Raw genomic sequence first — 15,751 nt, 5'->3', positions numbered from 1 at the left:
GATGCCAACACCATATGCATTAGAGACTTTTTGGTCATGCCAAATGGGGGACTTTTCTCAATATTACAGTAATTTTAAAAAGTTATGCTTAAATTACTGTAGTGGAAGAAGTTATTACAAATATATGGTAGTTTTTGCCACATAGGAGAGAGGAGAGAGGGTGAGAGAGAGGAGAGAGGAGAGAGGAGAGAGGAGAGAGGAGATAGGAGATAGGAGATAGGAGAGAGGGTGAAGGGATAAAATTTTTTAAAAAAGCGAACTCGTCTCTTGAAGAGACGAGTTCCATAAAAAATATATATATATATATATAATTTTAAAAAAATTCTCAAATTAAAAAAAGACAATTATTCAAGGAAACTCGTCTCTTCAAGAGACGAGTTCCCATTAAAAAAAATATATATATTTTTAAAAAATTCACAAATTAAAAAAAAAAAAAATTTGGAACTAAAGGGAACTCGTCTGAAGAGATGAGTTCCCATGGGAAAAAAAATATATTATTTATTTAAAATATATTTTTTATTTAAAAAAAATCCCAAAAAAAAAAAAAAACACAATTCCAAAGGGAACTCGTCTCTTGAAGAGACGAGTTCCCATGTAAAAAAAATATTTTTTTTTTAAAAATATATATATTTAAAAAAAAAAAAAAAAAAAAACACAATTCCAAAGGGAACTCGTCTCTTCAAGAGACGAGTTCCCATGTAAAAAAAAATATTTTTTTAAAAATATATATATTAAAAAAAAAAAAAAAAAACAATTCCTCAAAATTTCTAAAGGGAACTCGTCTCTTCAAGAGACGAGTTCCCAAGTTCCATGTAAAACAAATATTTAAAAATATATATATATATATTTAAAAAAAAAAAGAAAAAGAAAAAGAATTTACTAAAGGGAACTCGTCTCTTGAAGAGACGAGTTCCTTTAGGAAAAAAATATATTTTTTATTTTAAAAAATCTCAAATTAAAAAAAAAAAAAAAACACAATTCCAAGAGACGAGTTCCCATGTAAAAAAAATAAATATATTTTTTAAATATATATATTAAAAAAAAAAAAAAAAAACAATTCCTCAAATTCCTAAAGGGAACTCGTTTCTAGACGAGTTCCCATGTAAAAAAAAAGAGACGAGTTCCCTTTAGGAAAAAAAATATTTTTTTTTAAAAATATATTTTTTATTTTAAAAAATCCCAAATTAAAAAAAAAAAAAAAACACAATTCCAAAGGGAACTCGTCTCTTCAATTTTTTTTTTAAAAATATATATATTAAAAAAAAAAAAAAACAATTCCTCAAAATTCCTAAAGGGAACTCGTCTATTCAAGAGACGAGTTCCAATATAAAAAAAAATTCAGAGTTCCCTTTAGGAAAAAAAATATTTTTTTTAAAAAATATATTTTTTATTTTAAAAAATCTCAAATTAAAAAAAAAAAAAAAAAAACACAATTTCAAAGGGAACTCGTCTCTTGAAGAGACGAGTTCCCATGTAAAAAAAATATTTTTTTAAAAAAATATATTTTTTATTTTAAAAAATCCCAAATTAAAAAAAAAAAAAAAAAAATCCAAAGGGAACTCGTCTCTTGAAGAGACGAGTTCCCATGTAAAAAAATTTTTTTTTTTTAAAATATATATATTAAAAAAAAAAAAAACAATTTCTCAAAATTCCTAAAGGGAACTCGTCTCTTCAAGAGACGAGTTCCCATGTAATAGACGAGTTCCATGTAAAAAAAAATATATATATATATTTAAAAAAAAATTTCATAAAGGGAACTCGTCTCTTTAAGATGAGTTCCCATGTAAAAACAATTTTTTTTTTTTAAAAATATTTATAAAAAAAAAAAAAAAAAACAATTCTAAAGGCAACTTGTCTGTTGAAGAGACGAGTTCCCATGTAAAATAATTTTTTTTTAAATATATATATTAAAAAAAAAAAAAAAAAATCCTCAAAGTAACTCCTCTCTTTACTATGAGTTCCTATGTAAAAACAATTTTTTTTAAAAAAAAAAATATTTAAATGTATATGGCTTTGATGCAATCACATACAACTTCCCGCAATCTTTTCTCTACTATTTCCCTGGTGATCTCTCGTCCCTAGAAGCAATGGTTGCTGCTGGAGTTCTGGTTTGCTCTCTAGTTTTTGCTCTCTCCCTTTTTGTTTGTTCAGCTCAGACTACTTCCAATAAAAACCTGGGTTCAGGGATCACTGCCGGTACCGATTCTTCATGGAAATCTCCCTCTGGTCATTTTGCTTTTGGGTTCTACCGCCTTGACAGCGGCTGCTTCCTTGTTGGGATTTGGTTCGACAAGATCCAGGAGAATACACTGGTATGGTCCGCCAATCGTGATGATCCAGCTCGAATTGGATCAACCGTCAACCTCACACTCAGTGGCCAGCTTGTGCTGACACACTCAAATGGAACTAAACTTTTAATATACAATGGCACGCTCGCAAGTTCGGCTTCCATGGAAGATGATGGAAATTTTGTGTTGAGAGACTCTTCCTCAAAAATTGTCTGGCAGAGCTTTGCTTTTCCTACTGACACGGTCTTACCAGGCCAAGTTCTGGTTATGGGCCAGAAGCTCTACTCCAATATCAATGGAACGGTAGATTACTCGACGGGAAGGTTCATGTTGGAGCTTCAGATGGATGGAAACGTGGTTATTTCGTCATTTCAGTTTGCAGATCCAGGTTACTGGTTCACCTTAACTGAGGGAGATAAGAATATAAGTCTAGTTTTCAACGCCAGTACTGCTTTTATGTATGTGATGAATACAACTTCTATCCGATACCGTATGGGTATGGAAAGAGAAGTGCCGACTCCAATCACAGATTACTACCACCGAGCAGTGATCAATGACTATGGGAATCTCCAGCAGATGGTTTACAAGAAAGGAAGTGTCGGCCGGTGGAAGGTCGTGTGGGAGGCTGTCACGGAGCCTTGCATTGTGTATAATATTTGTGGGGTGTATGGCTTTTGCACTTCGCCTGATAACAAGACAGTGACATGTACCTGTTTGCGGGGTTATTCACCATGGGATCCAAATGTGCCCTCAAAAGGATGCTACCCCAATGAGATGGTGGATTTTTGTGCCCCAAATTCTTTGGCTTCAGATTTAATCCTTGAAGAGATGGATAATACGGATTTCCCCAATGGAGCATTTGGAGATATGGCGAAAAGCGCACCGTCAGATTTGGTTAGCTGCCGGAAGGCAGTGATGGATGACTGTTCCTGCATGGCTGGTGTTTGGGTGGAATCAGTTTGCTACAAGAAGAGGATTGTTGTCACCTCGCGTGTCCGGTGGTCCACGTTGCTGCTAGATGGATGGACACGCGATTCTCAACACACAAGGGGTTCTTGATTCAGCGGTTGCACCTGCAAAAAGGGCATCCGGACAGGGTGTCCGGACGCACCCTCCGATGGTCTTGTTAGCCATGATCAGAGAAAGATATATAAATCAGTTGGCCTTTTACTAGGTATCAAGGGGTTACCAGGGATCATCCCTTTCTTCTTCATGCGAAGGCATATATATACAGCTTCAGGGGTACTGTTCCTCTCATTAATGGTGAGGAGATATTTTCTGTTGTGATGATGACAATAGGTGTTAGTAGGAGCATTATCACCCTACGAACGGCTGTCAGAAACCATGGTAGGCAATGCGGTTGTCAGAGATCGTGGGGAGTGTTTATGTAGAATGATCGTGGGAAGTGACTTGCTGTCACTTCCTCTTGTCTTCTCATTCTGCAGGTAATGGGATGTGGGCCATGACTGCTTGCTGTGATTGCGTGTAAGACTCGCTTTACTTTAATTGACCATCTAGACGATTTATATCCGGATGGATCATGCTGATTATCCGGATGTGTTGTGGAGACTATCCGGGTGTCTACGCTCTGCCAGCGTCGTTTGCTCTTCCTTGGATAGGAGAAGCTGAAACGTCGTTTGCCTTTCCTTGAGGGGTTCCGGATAGGATAGCCGCACCATGCATATCTTTAGGGGAATTCGGATGATGATGGTCCGGCTGATAACACGTGCCACGCGTCACCATGAGCTGCGTGCCACGTGTTTCCCAAGGGGAGGGGTCCCTACAAGGATGCCTTTGTTGAATGCTAGAAGAAGCAACTCTTCTAATAACATAGTTGCATTTCTTAAAGTTCCCAAGGTGAACAACAGTTTGGGGATTTATGACCACAATGAAAGCCGCGCCCCATCCCGGGCTGTCCTGCTTGCAGGTCTTTTATCCTGCTCCATACTTGCTGTACTGTTTGCGGCGTCCGCCATCTATCATCATCCTCTTGCTCAGCCCTACATACGAAAACACCCTCCTCCAACTTTAAAAGTGCCGGTGGAGATAAATTTGAAAGCCTTTTCATTCCAGGAGTTGCGGGAAGGGACAAATGGGTTCAAAAACAAGCTAGGTGGCGGAGCTTTTGGTACTGTTTATGGGGGGGTTCTTACCATAGAGGATGAAGAGGTTGAAATTGCTGTGAAGCAGCTAGATAAGGTGATTGATCAACAAGGTGAGAAGGAGTTCATGAATGAAGTTCGAGTAATTGGTCTGACCCATCACAAGAATCTGGTTCGGCTGTTGGGTTTCTGCAATCAGCACAATCATCGACTTCTGGTTTATGAGCTGATGAAGAATGGGGCTCTATCTAGTTTCCTATTTGATGAAGGGAAGAAACCCAGTTGGGATCAAAGAGCTCAAATCGTGCTTGGAATCTCAAGGGGTCTGTTATATTTGCATGAAGAATGCGAGACACAGATCATTCATTGCGACATAAAGCCACAGAATGTTCTTCTTGACAGTAACTATACTGCCAAGATAGCAGATTTTGGTCTGGCAAAGCTTCTAAAGAAAGACCAAACACGGACCAGCACCAATGTGAGAGGCACAATGGGATACATGGCACCGGAATGGCTCAAGAATGCACCAGTAACCACAAAAGTTGACGTCTATAGCTATGGGGTTATGTTGCTTGAGATTATATTTTGCAGAAAGCACTTAGAGTTGCACCGAATTGAGGATGAAGAGACTGGAGGGGATGACATGATTTTAGTTGATTGGGTTCTATGTTGCGTTAGAGATGGGAAATTAGAAGCTGTTGTTAGTCATGATACTGAGCTTTTATGTGATTATAAGAGGTTCGAGAGGATGGCCATGGTTGGTTTATGGTGCGTATGTCCTAACCCAACCCTTCGGCCCTCTATGAAGATGGTGATGCAAATGTTAGAAGGAAGTATTGATGTTGGTATTCCTCCCCTGATCGAAACACTCATGTTTTAAGATAATTTGTGTTATTATGGGTTAATCCTTTTAAGAGACCAATTTGACATTTAAAGAGGCGTTTTGGTCGTAACTATTTCCTCTTCATTCTTTGGCAATTCTAATACTCCACTAGGTTATTCTGTAATTTGCCCTTGTCACTATCACTATGTTGTGTTGATCTATATTCCATTTTCTAGCAGAGTTCACGGGTTTGAGTAACTTCATATTACAAGAAAGATGATCCCCTTGTGGAATTATTTCATGGACAAATGCAATGCATTAGTATTGATTGATTTATGCTTCGTTTGATACAAGAATTTTTTTCTGACTTACTTTCACGAGATCATTTTTGAAAGCTGTATTTTGAATATTGCAATCTTACTCAAGTCTTATAATCAAAAGGAAAATGGCGAAAAGAAAATCAGATTCTTGTTACATAAATCACACACAAAGTGCAGTTTTTCAAATTGGTTGATAACCATGATTTTCCTTCATAATTAATTTTGTATCGTATGAGTCTATATTAATTTGACCTACAACTCAATTAATCAATTTCACCGGTTGGCATTTTCCAGTGGTCAATGATTTCAATTATCACGATCTCTATGTGAGGTGCTTAATTTCTTCTAATCTCGCCGCCTGCCTTGACTAAATAAAAACGCAAATATTTTTCTATCTTTTATGTTGAGAAAATGGTGCAATAGCCCCAATATTTAATTCGTATGTGGAGGCTAAGAAGCCCGCGACTCAGGTGGTATATCCAAATTAATACAAGGCAATAAATCCAGACCAAATTTCAAGGAGATTGAAATGTCTTCTAACCTTTCTACGGGGCATGACGTATGCTGGCTGGGAGAAACCTGGTGCAGCCTCCACCCATGTGTCTTCAACTGTTCCACAAATGGAGCTGATAAAGCGTCATCAATTCAAAGTTTTATGGGGGTGGTGGGGCCTCCACTCATCGCTCTGCCAAATACACGGTATTGCTTGGTCATTCTAAATATGGCAGCCTCCATCCACGACTTGTAGTATGAGTCTATGACTTGGAGTATGACTTGTCCAATTTACTGGACCTATCTCTTAAGGCAATCCACTGCAAGCCCACCACCCACAAACTAGTTGTCCAGTTGCCTTCATGATGTAGACCAGAAAATGATCATTTACGGGTTTTTGGTCTATTCTAATATTCCATTGAATTTTCCCAGTTTTCTTGGCTCATGCTTGGTTGTTTGGGAAATTGGATTGGTGATGCTATGAATTATTTTTAATTTAATTTATTTATTTAATTATTATATATAAAGATTATATAATTAATTTGAAAATTTATAATTTTTTAATTAGTTATAGTAATTATTATTATTTTTGTATTTTATATTATAAAATTAAATATTAGAAAATCATTTTCTTACTTTCCCGAGCCAAACTTAATATAATATTAAAAAATATAATTTCCTTAACCTTTTTCTTGAGTTTTCCAAACCAAATCCTAAAATAATGGTTTTTTTTTTTTTTTTTTTGTTGATAAAATATAAGTTCTACATCTTTCTCCTCCTCAGGGCAATCTGCACTTTGTTTGAATCTTTACCCAGTTGAAAATGGCCGTTGCTTTAATTTCCTGGTTTCTAGTACTGTTTTCAAGCTTCCATGGTTGCTACGCCCAAATTCCTCCAAATATAAGCTTGGGTTCTAGCATTGTTGCTGGGTCCAATGCATCGTGGCGCTCCCTCTCTGCGGATTTTGCATTTGGTTTCTATCCTCTCGCCAGTGGATTGTACCTTGTTGGAATATGGTTCGATAAAATCTCAGAAAGAACACTAGTTTGGTCAGCCAACCGTGATAATCCAGCAGAACGAGGATCCACTGTCCGGCTGACTTTGCCTGGCCAGCTTGAGCTCAGATACGTCAATGGCAGCACTCAACTTATATACGCCGGAGCCGCTGCAAGTTTGGGGTTCATGGGAAATGATGGCAATTTTGTACTGAGAGACGCCAATTCAGTGGTCATGTGGCAGAGCTTCGACTTCCCAACAGACACTCTCTTGCCAGGACAAGTTGTGGACGAACTCACAAAGCTCTATTCCAATGAAAAAGGAACTGTCGATTACTCAACTGGGAATTTCATGTTGGAAATGCAAAAGGATGGGAATTTGGTGCTCTCTGCCTATCGCTTCTCAGATCCTGGGTACTGGTATACCGGAACATTAGTCACGAATGTAAGTCTGTATTTTGATCCGAAGACTGCTCTCATGTACCTTGTCAATGGGTCCAATGTTAATATTCACGCTTTGACAAAAAATATTTCCATCCCAGTTGAAGATTACTACCACCGAGCAACCATCGATGATCATGGCAATTTCCAACAGTATGTTTACCCGAAAGTGAACGGCAGAAACTGGGAAAGGGTGTGGAGAGCCGTTGAGGAGCCTTGCTTCGTGAATTCAATTTGCGGTGTTTACGGCTTCTGCACTTCCCCTGATAATGAAACAGTTTCCTGTTCTTGCCTGCCAGGTTATATTCCATTCGATCCAAACGATCTGTCAAAAGGGTGTCATCCAGAAATCGTGCTGAATTATTGTGCAGATCCATCCATTAGGAATTTTACAGTGGAGGTGATTGATGACGCTGACTTCCCATTCGAGGGCTATGCGGATTTGGCACGAGTGAGGAACGTGGATGTGGAGGGATGCAAGAAGGCTGTTGTCAGCCCCTTAGCCACTTGACCTAGACCGGGAAAAATAGGTCTCATGGGTAGGCCTTGCACCCATGAGAGCCTGGGTTGAAAGCAAGGGAAGCCTAGAGGGTTGGTGGTTCTTATCCTTGAAGCTTAGTGTGAGAATCACAAAGTAGTCAGACGTGCACCGCGGACGAGCCAGGCGCGCACCGCGGGCGAGCCAGACGAGCACCGCGCGCGCACCGCGGGCGAGCTAGATGAGCACCGCGCGCGCACCGCGGGCGAGCCAGACGAGCACCGCGTGCGCACCGCGGGCGAGCCAGACGAGCACCGCGCGTACATCGTGGGCGAGCCAGACACGCACCGCGCGCGCACCACGGACGAGCCAGGCGCGCACCAAGGACAAGCCAGACAGGCACCTTGAAGGCACTTGGGCTAAGGAGTGGTGCAGAGGGATATTTTGGGAATTTAAATTAATTTGTATTTATTTAAATATTTCATTATGTCTCCTCAGACATATTGATGTCTCCTCCAGAAACTTTGAAAACGGCCCGTATTGCTCTTTAAGGGGGGGGGGGGGGGGGGGGGGGGGGGGGGGGTGGGTGTCTCAAGGGGGATGAGCACCAAGAACGAGCCTTGACCGCACCTAGAGCGAGCCTTGACCGCACCAAGAAGGCACCTTGGCATGGCAATTGAGCATGCACGCATGGGCTCCACGACATGTGTGGCATGCAACCCGTGGCTGCAGCAGCACGGGGCATGATGCGGCCTAACCCCTCCCCGCGCCAGCACGAGGGCGCCTAAACCTTGTGCAAGCGAACCAGCCAAGAAGACCATGGGCGCAATGCCATGGCCAGATGGGGCATCAGACAAACAGCCGACTAGCACCCGAGTGCCTATGCACAGCACAGGGGCGCAATGCCCTGTGCACCACGAGGGAACCGTCATGGGCGCAATGCCATGACTCGTTGAAGCGGAACCTGACACAGGAAGGGAAAGCAACAGGCCCAGACCATGGGCACCTCGACATGGCTTGGGCTCACTCATCAGTGTGGGGGAGGCACACTGATACAGCTTGGACAGCTAGTGAGCAAGTCAAGGAGCTGCATAGACTGACAGTGGGCTGAGGCAAAACTGATACAAGTGGGTGGTTTCTCAGCAGGCCACCATCTGGGTGGTGGGCAGTTTACCAGCAGTTCAGAGCGGTTCTGAGCAGTTGCACCACCACCTGGGGAGAAACTGCAGGCCTAGTCTTTTAAATAGGACTCCTGCAGCCTTGAGAGAGAGAGAGAGGAAGGAGAGAAAGAGGATCTCTGAATGCTTGGGTTGTAAGCATCATCCTCTGGCTCAAGGAACAATTTTGTATCTTGTAGGTTGAGAACTAATACAAGTTGGGAAGAAATTCCTGTAATCTCGTGTGTCCTTGCTTCTTTGTGTTTTGTTGTTGCTTGTGTGTGTGATTGTTGAAAAGACTGGGAAGGAAGGTTGGCTAAGGAGGGGTCCTTAGCACCGCGCACCAGGTGAAAAATTTAGGGTGATTTTCGAGGGTGTGACAGCTGTCATGGATGATTGTTACACCATGGCTGCTTCCCTGGTGGATTCTAGATGTATCAAGAAGAAGACGCCTTTGTTGAATGCCAGAAAGAGTGTTTCTACCAAAGGAATCAAGGCACTTATCAAGGTGCCCATGAAGATTAATGATCCCGGTATGCTTCCAAAGAAGAAGAATTCCAACGATCGGGTTTATCTGACGGTGGGTTTTATAACCAGCGGAGTACTAGCAGTTCTCTCTGCAGCTTTTGCTGTCTACTACCATCCTGTAGCTCGAAGATTAGTCAAAAGAAAGCACTTCCAGAACGCAAATGCCATAGGCATTAACTTCCGGCAGTTCACATTTCAGGAGCTGCATGAAGCAACCAATGGCTTCAGCAAGACAATCGGACGGGGGTCTTCAGGGAAGGTGTACAGTGGGGTTCTAAGCTCAAAGGACATACATATTGAAATTGCGGTAAAGAAGCTAGAGAAAGCGATTGAGAAAGGAGAGAAGGAATTCGTGACGGAGCTCAAAATAATTGGCCGGACCCATCATAAAAATCTGGTAAGGCTGTTGGGCTTTTGCATTGAAGACGGTCATCAGCTTCTGGTGTATGAGTTAATGAAAAATGGGACACTATCTGACTTTCTGTTCGGAAAGGAAGAGAAGCCAATCTGGATTCAGCGGGCTGAAATGGCTCTTGGGATCGCAAGAGGCCTGCTATACTTGCATGAAGAATGTGAGACCCAGATCATTCATTGCGACATAAAGCCCCAGAATGTGCTGCTAGATGCCAACTACACTGCAAAAATTGCAGATTTTGGGCTTTCCAAGCTTTTAAACAAAGACCAAACCAAAACCATCACCAATATAAGAGGAACAATGGGATACATGGCACCCGAATGGTTGAGGAATGCAGCCGTAACAGCCAAAGTGGATATCTACAGTTTCGGTGTAATGCTGCTGGAGATTATTTGTGCTAGAAGGCATATAGAATTGAGCCGGGTTGAGGAAGAAACTGAAGACGATGACTTAGTTATCATTGATTGGGTTCTCAGTTGTCTGATTTCAGGGAAACTAGAGAAGCTGGTGGGGCATGACTCAGAGGTATTGGATGATTTCAAGAGGTTTGAGAGAATGGCATTAGTTGGGTTATGGTGCGTCCACCCAGACCCAATTCTTAGGCCGTCGATGAAAAAGGTGACACAAATGCTGGAAGGGACAGTTGAAGTTGGGATCCCACCTCTGCTCATGAAAGGCTAAGTTTTTGTGTGTTGTATATTTTGGCTTTTGATAGTGTACTTTTGCTCATGGCATGGTAAATCTGCCTTTTTAAACCGAAAATAAACATTGTAATTTTGCTTTATAACTGCCCACCCGAAAAGAAATTTCTGTCCTTATTTTCATCATATATCATAAATAGTATTACCGGGGTCTGGACCTCTGGTGATACCATGATACGTATTGCCAATAAAAAAAATAAATAAATAAAAACACGATATTCTTAGGTGTGCTTATTTTCATAGTCTATTGTAATTTACAGTACTAGGAATAATGATATATATTACCCAGAAGAAAGGATTCTCGTACTTATTTTCATTATTCATTATTATAAAAGTAAATTTTACTAACCTCCTATGATGTTTTAATTAAATAGAACTGATTACATGGATTTGAAATTTTATCGAATGCTTCTCTTATTTTGATAAGAAAGATAATGAAAACAACAAACGAAAAGGTATAAAAGATATTTAATGAAATTTTAAATTAATGATAATTATGTGTATTTAGTCTAAATGACAAAAATAAAATAAAAATGGTGAAATTAAATCTTATTATAAATAATATTACTGTGGTTCGGTGGTACAGCTAGGCTACTGGAGAGGCCTGAAAGGTATTGTTTTCAGCCCTGTATTACTATCAAAGAAATTGGTGGGTGGGAGGATACCTCAAATTGGTCAAATCAATGTTGTCATTGTTGGAAATCTCTTGATAAGGAATATGGTAACCATAAACGAGTTTGCATCTCTTTCCCTCAATCTCTTAATCTCTTTTGTTTACTCCTTGCTTTACTTGTTATTTTTGGTTTCAATTGATTAATTTGAAAAAGTTTTTAAAACCTAATTCAACTCCCCTTTCCTTTTGATGATTTACTTAATCTAATTAGCTATTTTTCATACTTACAATAACTCAACAAGTGAACTAATGAGAGATTTTCTAAAATAAATGTCAAAAAAAAAAAAAAAGGTTTATGATGTATGAGAAAATAAATAATTAGGATAGGGAATTATACTATAGTTGTATTTATTCAAAATGATAAAGGAACCATAATTACACACAATCTAAAACATTTTTCAAAAGTCAAAATAATGATTGAAAAACACATATGGCCAACAAGAATATATAGCATTCTTATACTTATTCCATCATCTGTTACAAATAGTAAAACTAGGGTTTGGTGGTGCAATTAGGCCAGTGCCCATACGTAGGAGGTTTTGTTTTCAACACAGGATTTCTCTCAAAGAAATTGGTGGGTCGCAGCTCAAATCCACCGCTCAGTGTTGGCATCACTGGAAAGTCTTCTTGGCAAGGAACATGATGAAACCCTATTGTGTACCATAACACAATGTCCTTGTTTTCAATCTCCCTATTCCTGTACATATTAGCAAGAAGTTTGAAAATAATTCATAACGACCAACTTCTTAAAATGTTATTCAAACAGTTTAACATATTGAATCAGAAAATATATACCTCTGGCTCCAAACGGCTAAGGTGTCATCTCCTCGACTCTGGTCCATATACAACCCTCCTGCCCATTTTTCAGACTTGTTATATGGAGTGATCCAAACATCATACTTCGTGAAGGCACCACGAATTTGCGGATAATCATCATCTGATAGAAGAGGACTAGATAATGACCCTGGAATCAGACGATAACCAACATAGTTCCCAAGTTTGGTCTTCTTATTAGGATTCACCACTATTAACTCAGCTGGCTTCAGTCCCAGCTGAATTTGTGCATCAGATTCAGTTTTAGCAGTCTCACTCACAACTGTCCAGTAACTCTTCCTTGGTGAAATATTATCCTTTACTCGCTTTGTTTCCAGATTGGCCTTAACAAAGGAGTTGGCATCACCATCTACATCAAGGTCAAGATGGTATGTCAAGAAGTGATCATGGTTTACGCCAATAGTGTTATGTGCCAACAATGTGCCATAAACATCCTCCTTTATTTGACTTGTGTGAGTGTATGACACCCCCTTCACTTCTAGGATACCAGTTAACCCCACCTGTGAAAACCACAAAATGACATACCATTAAAACCATAGTCGACCAAATGTTAATAGTTTAATAGTTTTTCCATCAAGCTTCAATTTTTTTGTTACTGTATTTCACAACCATATTAATTTGAGACAATAGCATAGTATGTGTGGACAAATATACCCCAAGTTTGATGGAGCCACTAGGCTTGAATTCCCAATCAAGTATGTAGTCATAGTTGCCCACTGTTGCAACCATCCTCACTACTAGGCTCACTTCTGGCCTCACCTCCCTTATCTGCAGAAAAAATATATATATATATATACAATTCACATTCAATGTAAATTATAATTACATGTTAAAACCATTCAAATGTGTCAGGAAATTGCTTACCTCTTCTCCTGGAATCTCAACCTCGGTGTGACGCCACATGATTCTTCCTGCTTGTTGTTCAAATATGCAGAAAGCATTTGATATTTTCACTGGTTTGCCATCTTGGCCAGCATAGTACCCATCCATGAACACGGCATTGGATGGGCAATCTGCTAATGGTTGAAGTGGGACTGTGCAAAGACCAAACCCAAATTCACCTAAATCGAAAAAGGTTTTATAGTACCATTCCTCAGTTGGATCCATATATGGTACAAAGAGCTCAGACAAGTATCCTCTGTATAACACTCGACGAAATGTGCGTTTTTGAAGATCATAAATTGATGCGAGTGATATGATTAGACCGGCTCGTGCATCAAAGCTTACATGGAAGTCCCAATTAGCCCACCTACGCAAATAATCAAAATCAAATATTCTTGCACTAAGATGTAGAAATATACGAGGGTAAGATCCTGCTAGAAGCCCATGACCCCAAAGAATTATAGCTTTGTTTGATGAGCAGTCTCGAAAGAGAATATCTGTGGTTTATTTACAAGGGCAGAAATTCGAACCTCTTAAATTTACTTCTAAAAAAATCGATTGTCTAACAAAATACCCAACCCAAAATATGAAGTTTTGGCTGGGTTGGGATTTAGGCCCAATCTAAGGACGACCAAATACCTACTTGTTCTCAGAATTGAGCCCAACCCACGGACACTGGTTCAAGCTGGCCAAGTTATTCAGGCCGCCCTGTACAGAATTGGGCTAACCCAGCCCAATATTATCACTGCAAAACTCTCCCTACGACCAATGTTTCCACAAGGGCGAAGGTCGCAGAGGTTGACAGTCAGAACACCCATGCATGGAAAAAAGCGTAGAGTCAGAAGATGTGCTTGAATTTAATCCTACATGCACCACAACCATCTATAGACCACCACCAACTACATGATGGTTACATTCTCTGTCCAGCTTAACTGAACCACTGTGATGTGATTATGGTATGACTTTTCACATAAAATTTAGAATTGTGGACCGCCACCTCTAATATTACTTTGTGGTTCAAAATTTTTCTGATATATCATATGACTAAACAAGATTTGGACTTTGAGTTGCATTGCTCCTGGAATTTAATAATGATTCTTCAACAGCGGGTACCAAGCTTAACAACCAATGAATCAGTTTTTGGTAAAATAATTATAAAGTTCTTGCTTCGCTTACCTAAAAATAATAATAATAAATTAAATAAAAGAATAATATTGTTTAATTTATTTGATTAACGTGATATAATATAGAATATGATTTTTTTCTCTTCTATTTGTAGTTTTTTCACAGAAGGTGCCGACCCAAAAACAAGAAACAATGAACAAGCTACACGAACCTGATATTGTGCCCATCGATCTTGAATCCAGGTCCATCTGGTTGCATGCTAGACACACCATTTAGACGAGGACCAAATGGGGGCTTCTGCTTCGACAATCGGTACTCCGTTCCTTCCGCTTCCGGCATCGGAACCGTTAATCTGTCATGGTATTCAGTTATCTTCATCTCATCGAGGTCAACTACTATTGTTACCCCTTCTATTGGCCTCATGTATAAATTAGCTGTCCCATCAGTGTAAAAACACAGTATCTTCAACACTCTTCTGCTCTTTTCTTCTCCAAACCACCCCACTGTAAAGGTAGAACAAACCACATCGGATAACTTGAGCTTTCTCTTCCTGATTGAAGCTATAAATGGTGGATAAGTTAGAGGCAGCTCAGATGCAGCCGTTTGTTCCTCGCTAGTCAGCAAAGGGTAGCCGTGTCCACTGTACACCTTGTCGGAGACGATGGACTGAGTCGATAAGTCGACAATGATTTCGTGGGTTTGACTGTGGAGTCGAGTGATAACAAAGGCTCGGCGAGGTGGAGGTAGGGTTGTAGAGTTGGGGTTCGAGAGCCATGAGAGGAGGGCGGGCTTGTCTGGCTCGTCCAACCCAACATACTGGAAGGTTACGTTGTGGCTGGAGCCAGGGTTCGACCCGTTGACAATGGCTTGAACTTGGCGGAACTCAGATGGGGTTAGAGAGTCTAGTGGGTGGTGGTGGCTGTGACAAGAGACTAGTGACAAGGGGAGGAAGAAGAGCAAGAAGAGCCCCAGATGCTGTACTAGAGAAGCCATGGCTTTGTGCTTAGCTATTGCTTCTTTGTACCATTTCTAGTAGAGATTTATAGGGAAATCAATTGAATATTTGATCGAGGTGTCCCTAGGCCCATGGCACGCGGATTTAGAAAATTATAGTTTTGAAAGAATTTTGTGGAAACTAAACTCTTTTTACGTTTACTAAGAAAACTCATAAATAACATGCGTCAATCACTTCAGTTCCAACCCCTGTGATGGTTGAGAATAACACCTTCTTTGACTCTTTGTTCCTCCCATATTTTCTTTCTCATTCATATATAGAATAAGTAATAAATAACATTAAATTACAAGAAAATCATTTTATTGTTTTTATTTTTAATTTAATTTTTTTTTTCGCATATAAGAAAATTAAATATTCAAAAAATGAAGGGAAGACTGAAATTGTAATATTTCATGGTGAGAATGTGACACGTTTGAGGAACTTAAGTTAGAACAATGTAGCAGCGATTTTTCCAGGGACCAAGATAAGCTAAATATTCAAAG

General features: G+C 39.9%; 3 protein-coding genes across 3 annotated transcripts; 2 read left to right on the top strand and 1 right to left on the bottom strand.

Moving 5' to 3' along the window:
- Positions 1-2,002: 2,002 nt before the first annotated feature.
- Positions 2,003-5,270, top strand: LOC100266656 (G-type lectin S-receptor-like serine/threonine-protein kinase LECRK4). The gene is made up of 2 exons (XM_059736672.1): positions 2,003-3,338; positions 3,960-5,270. Exons 1-2 carry the CDS (start codon positions 2,088-2,090, stop codon positions 5,268-5,270), a joined length of 2,562 nt encoding a protein of 853 aa, XP_059592655.1. The 5' UTR covers positions 2,003-2,087.
- Positions 5,271-6,757: 1,487 nt separating this feature from the next.
- Positions 6,758-10,974, top strand: LOC109122557 (G-type lectin S-receptor-like serine/threonine-protein kinase LECRK3). Its single transcript, XM_059736854.1, has 2 exons — positions 6,758-7,948; positions 9,470-10,974. The coding sequence occupies exons 1-2, from the start codon at positions 6,848-6,850 to the stop codon at positions 10,718-10,720; spliced, it is 2,352 nt and encodes a 783-aa protein (XP_059592837.1). The 5' UTR covers positions 6,758-6,847; the 3' UTR covers positions 10,721-10,974.
- A 763-nt stretch (positions 10,975-11,737) lies between these two features.
- On the bottom strand, positions 11,738-15,446 carry LOC100244323 (amine oxidase [copper-containing] alpha 2, peroxisomal). The gene is made up of 5 exons (XM_002278208.5): positions 14,466-15,446; positions 13,112-13,496; positions 12,902-13,015; positions 12,209-12,747; positions 11,738-12,110 (listed from the first exon to the last, which is right to left on the bottom strand). The coding sequence occupies exons 1-5, from the start codon at positions 15,245-15,247 to the stop codon at positions 11,906-11,908; spliced, it is 2,025 nt and encodes a 674-aa protein (XP_002278244.1). The 5' UTR covers positions 15,248-15,446; the 3' UTR covers positions 11,738-11,905.
- Between the last annotated feature and the right edge of the window lie 305 nt (positions 15,447-15,751).

Source organism: Vitis vinifera, chromosome 5 (genome assembly GCF_030704535.1).
Source record: "Vitis vinifera cultivar Pinot Noir 40024 chromosome 5, ASM3070453v1".
NCBI lineage: Eukaryota > Viridiplantae > Streptophyta > Magnoliopsida > Vitales > Vitaceae > Vitis > Vitis vinifera.
Note: the sequence above shows the minus strand (reverse complement) of the source record. Positions and strands in the feature narration are given on the sequence as shown.

What these genes read in the sequence shown, in the direction of transcription:
- LOC100266656 (XM_059736672.1), top strand. Translation starts at nt 2,088, where the DNA reads ATGGTTGCTGCTGGAGTTCTGGTTTGCTCTCTAGTTTTTGCTCTCTCC. An exon ending in GCGATTCTCAACACACAAGG is followed by an intron (nt 3,339 to 3,959) that starts GGTTCTTGATTC and finishes GGATAGGATAGC; the next exon opens with CGCACCATGCATATCTTTAG.
- LOC109122557 (XM_059736854.1), top strand. Translation starts at nt 6,848, where the DNA reads ATGGCCGTTGCTTTAATTTCCTGGTTTCTAGTACTGTTTTCAAGCTTC. An exon ending in TGGAGGGATGCAAGAAGGCT is followed by an intron (nt 7,949 to 9,469) that starts GTTGTCAGCCCC and finishes GTGATTTTCGAG; the next exon opens with GGTGTGACAGCTGTCATGGA.
- LOC100244323 (XM_002278208.5), bottom strand. Translation starts at nt 15,247, where the DNA reads ATGGCTTCTCTAGTACAGCATCTGGGGCTCTTCTTGCTCTTCTTCCTC. An exon ending in GTGGCTCCATCAAACTTGGG is followed by an intron (nt 12,748 to 12,901) that starts GTATATTTGTCC and finishes TGGTTTTCACAG; the next exon opens with GTGGGGTTAACTGGTATCCT. An exon ending in TTAGCCGTTTGGAGCCAGAG is followed by an intron (nt 12,111 to 12,208) that starts GTATATATTTTC and finishes TAATATGTACAG; the next exon opens with GAATAGGGAGATTGAAAACA.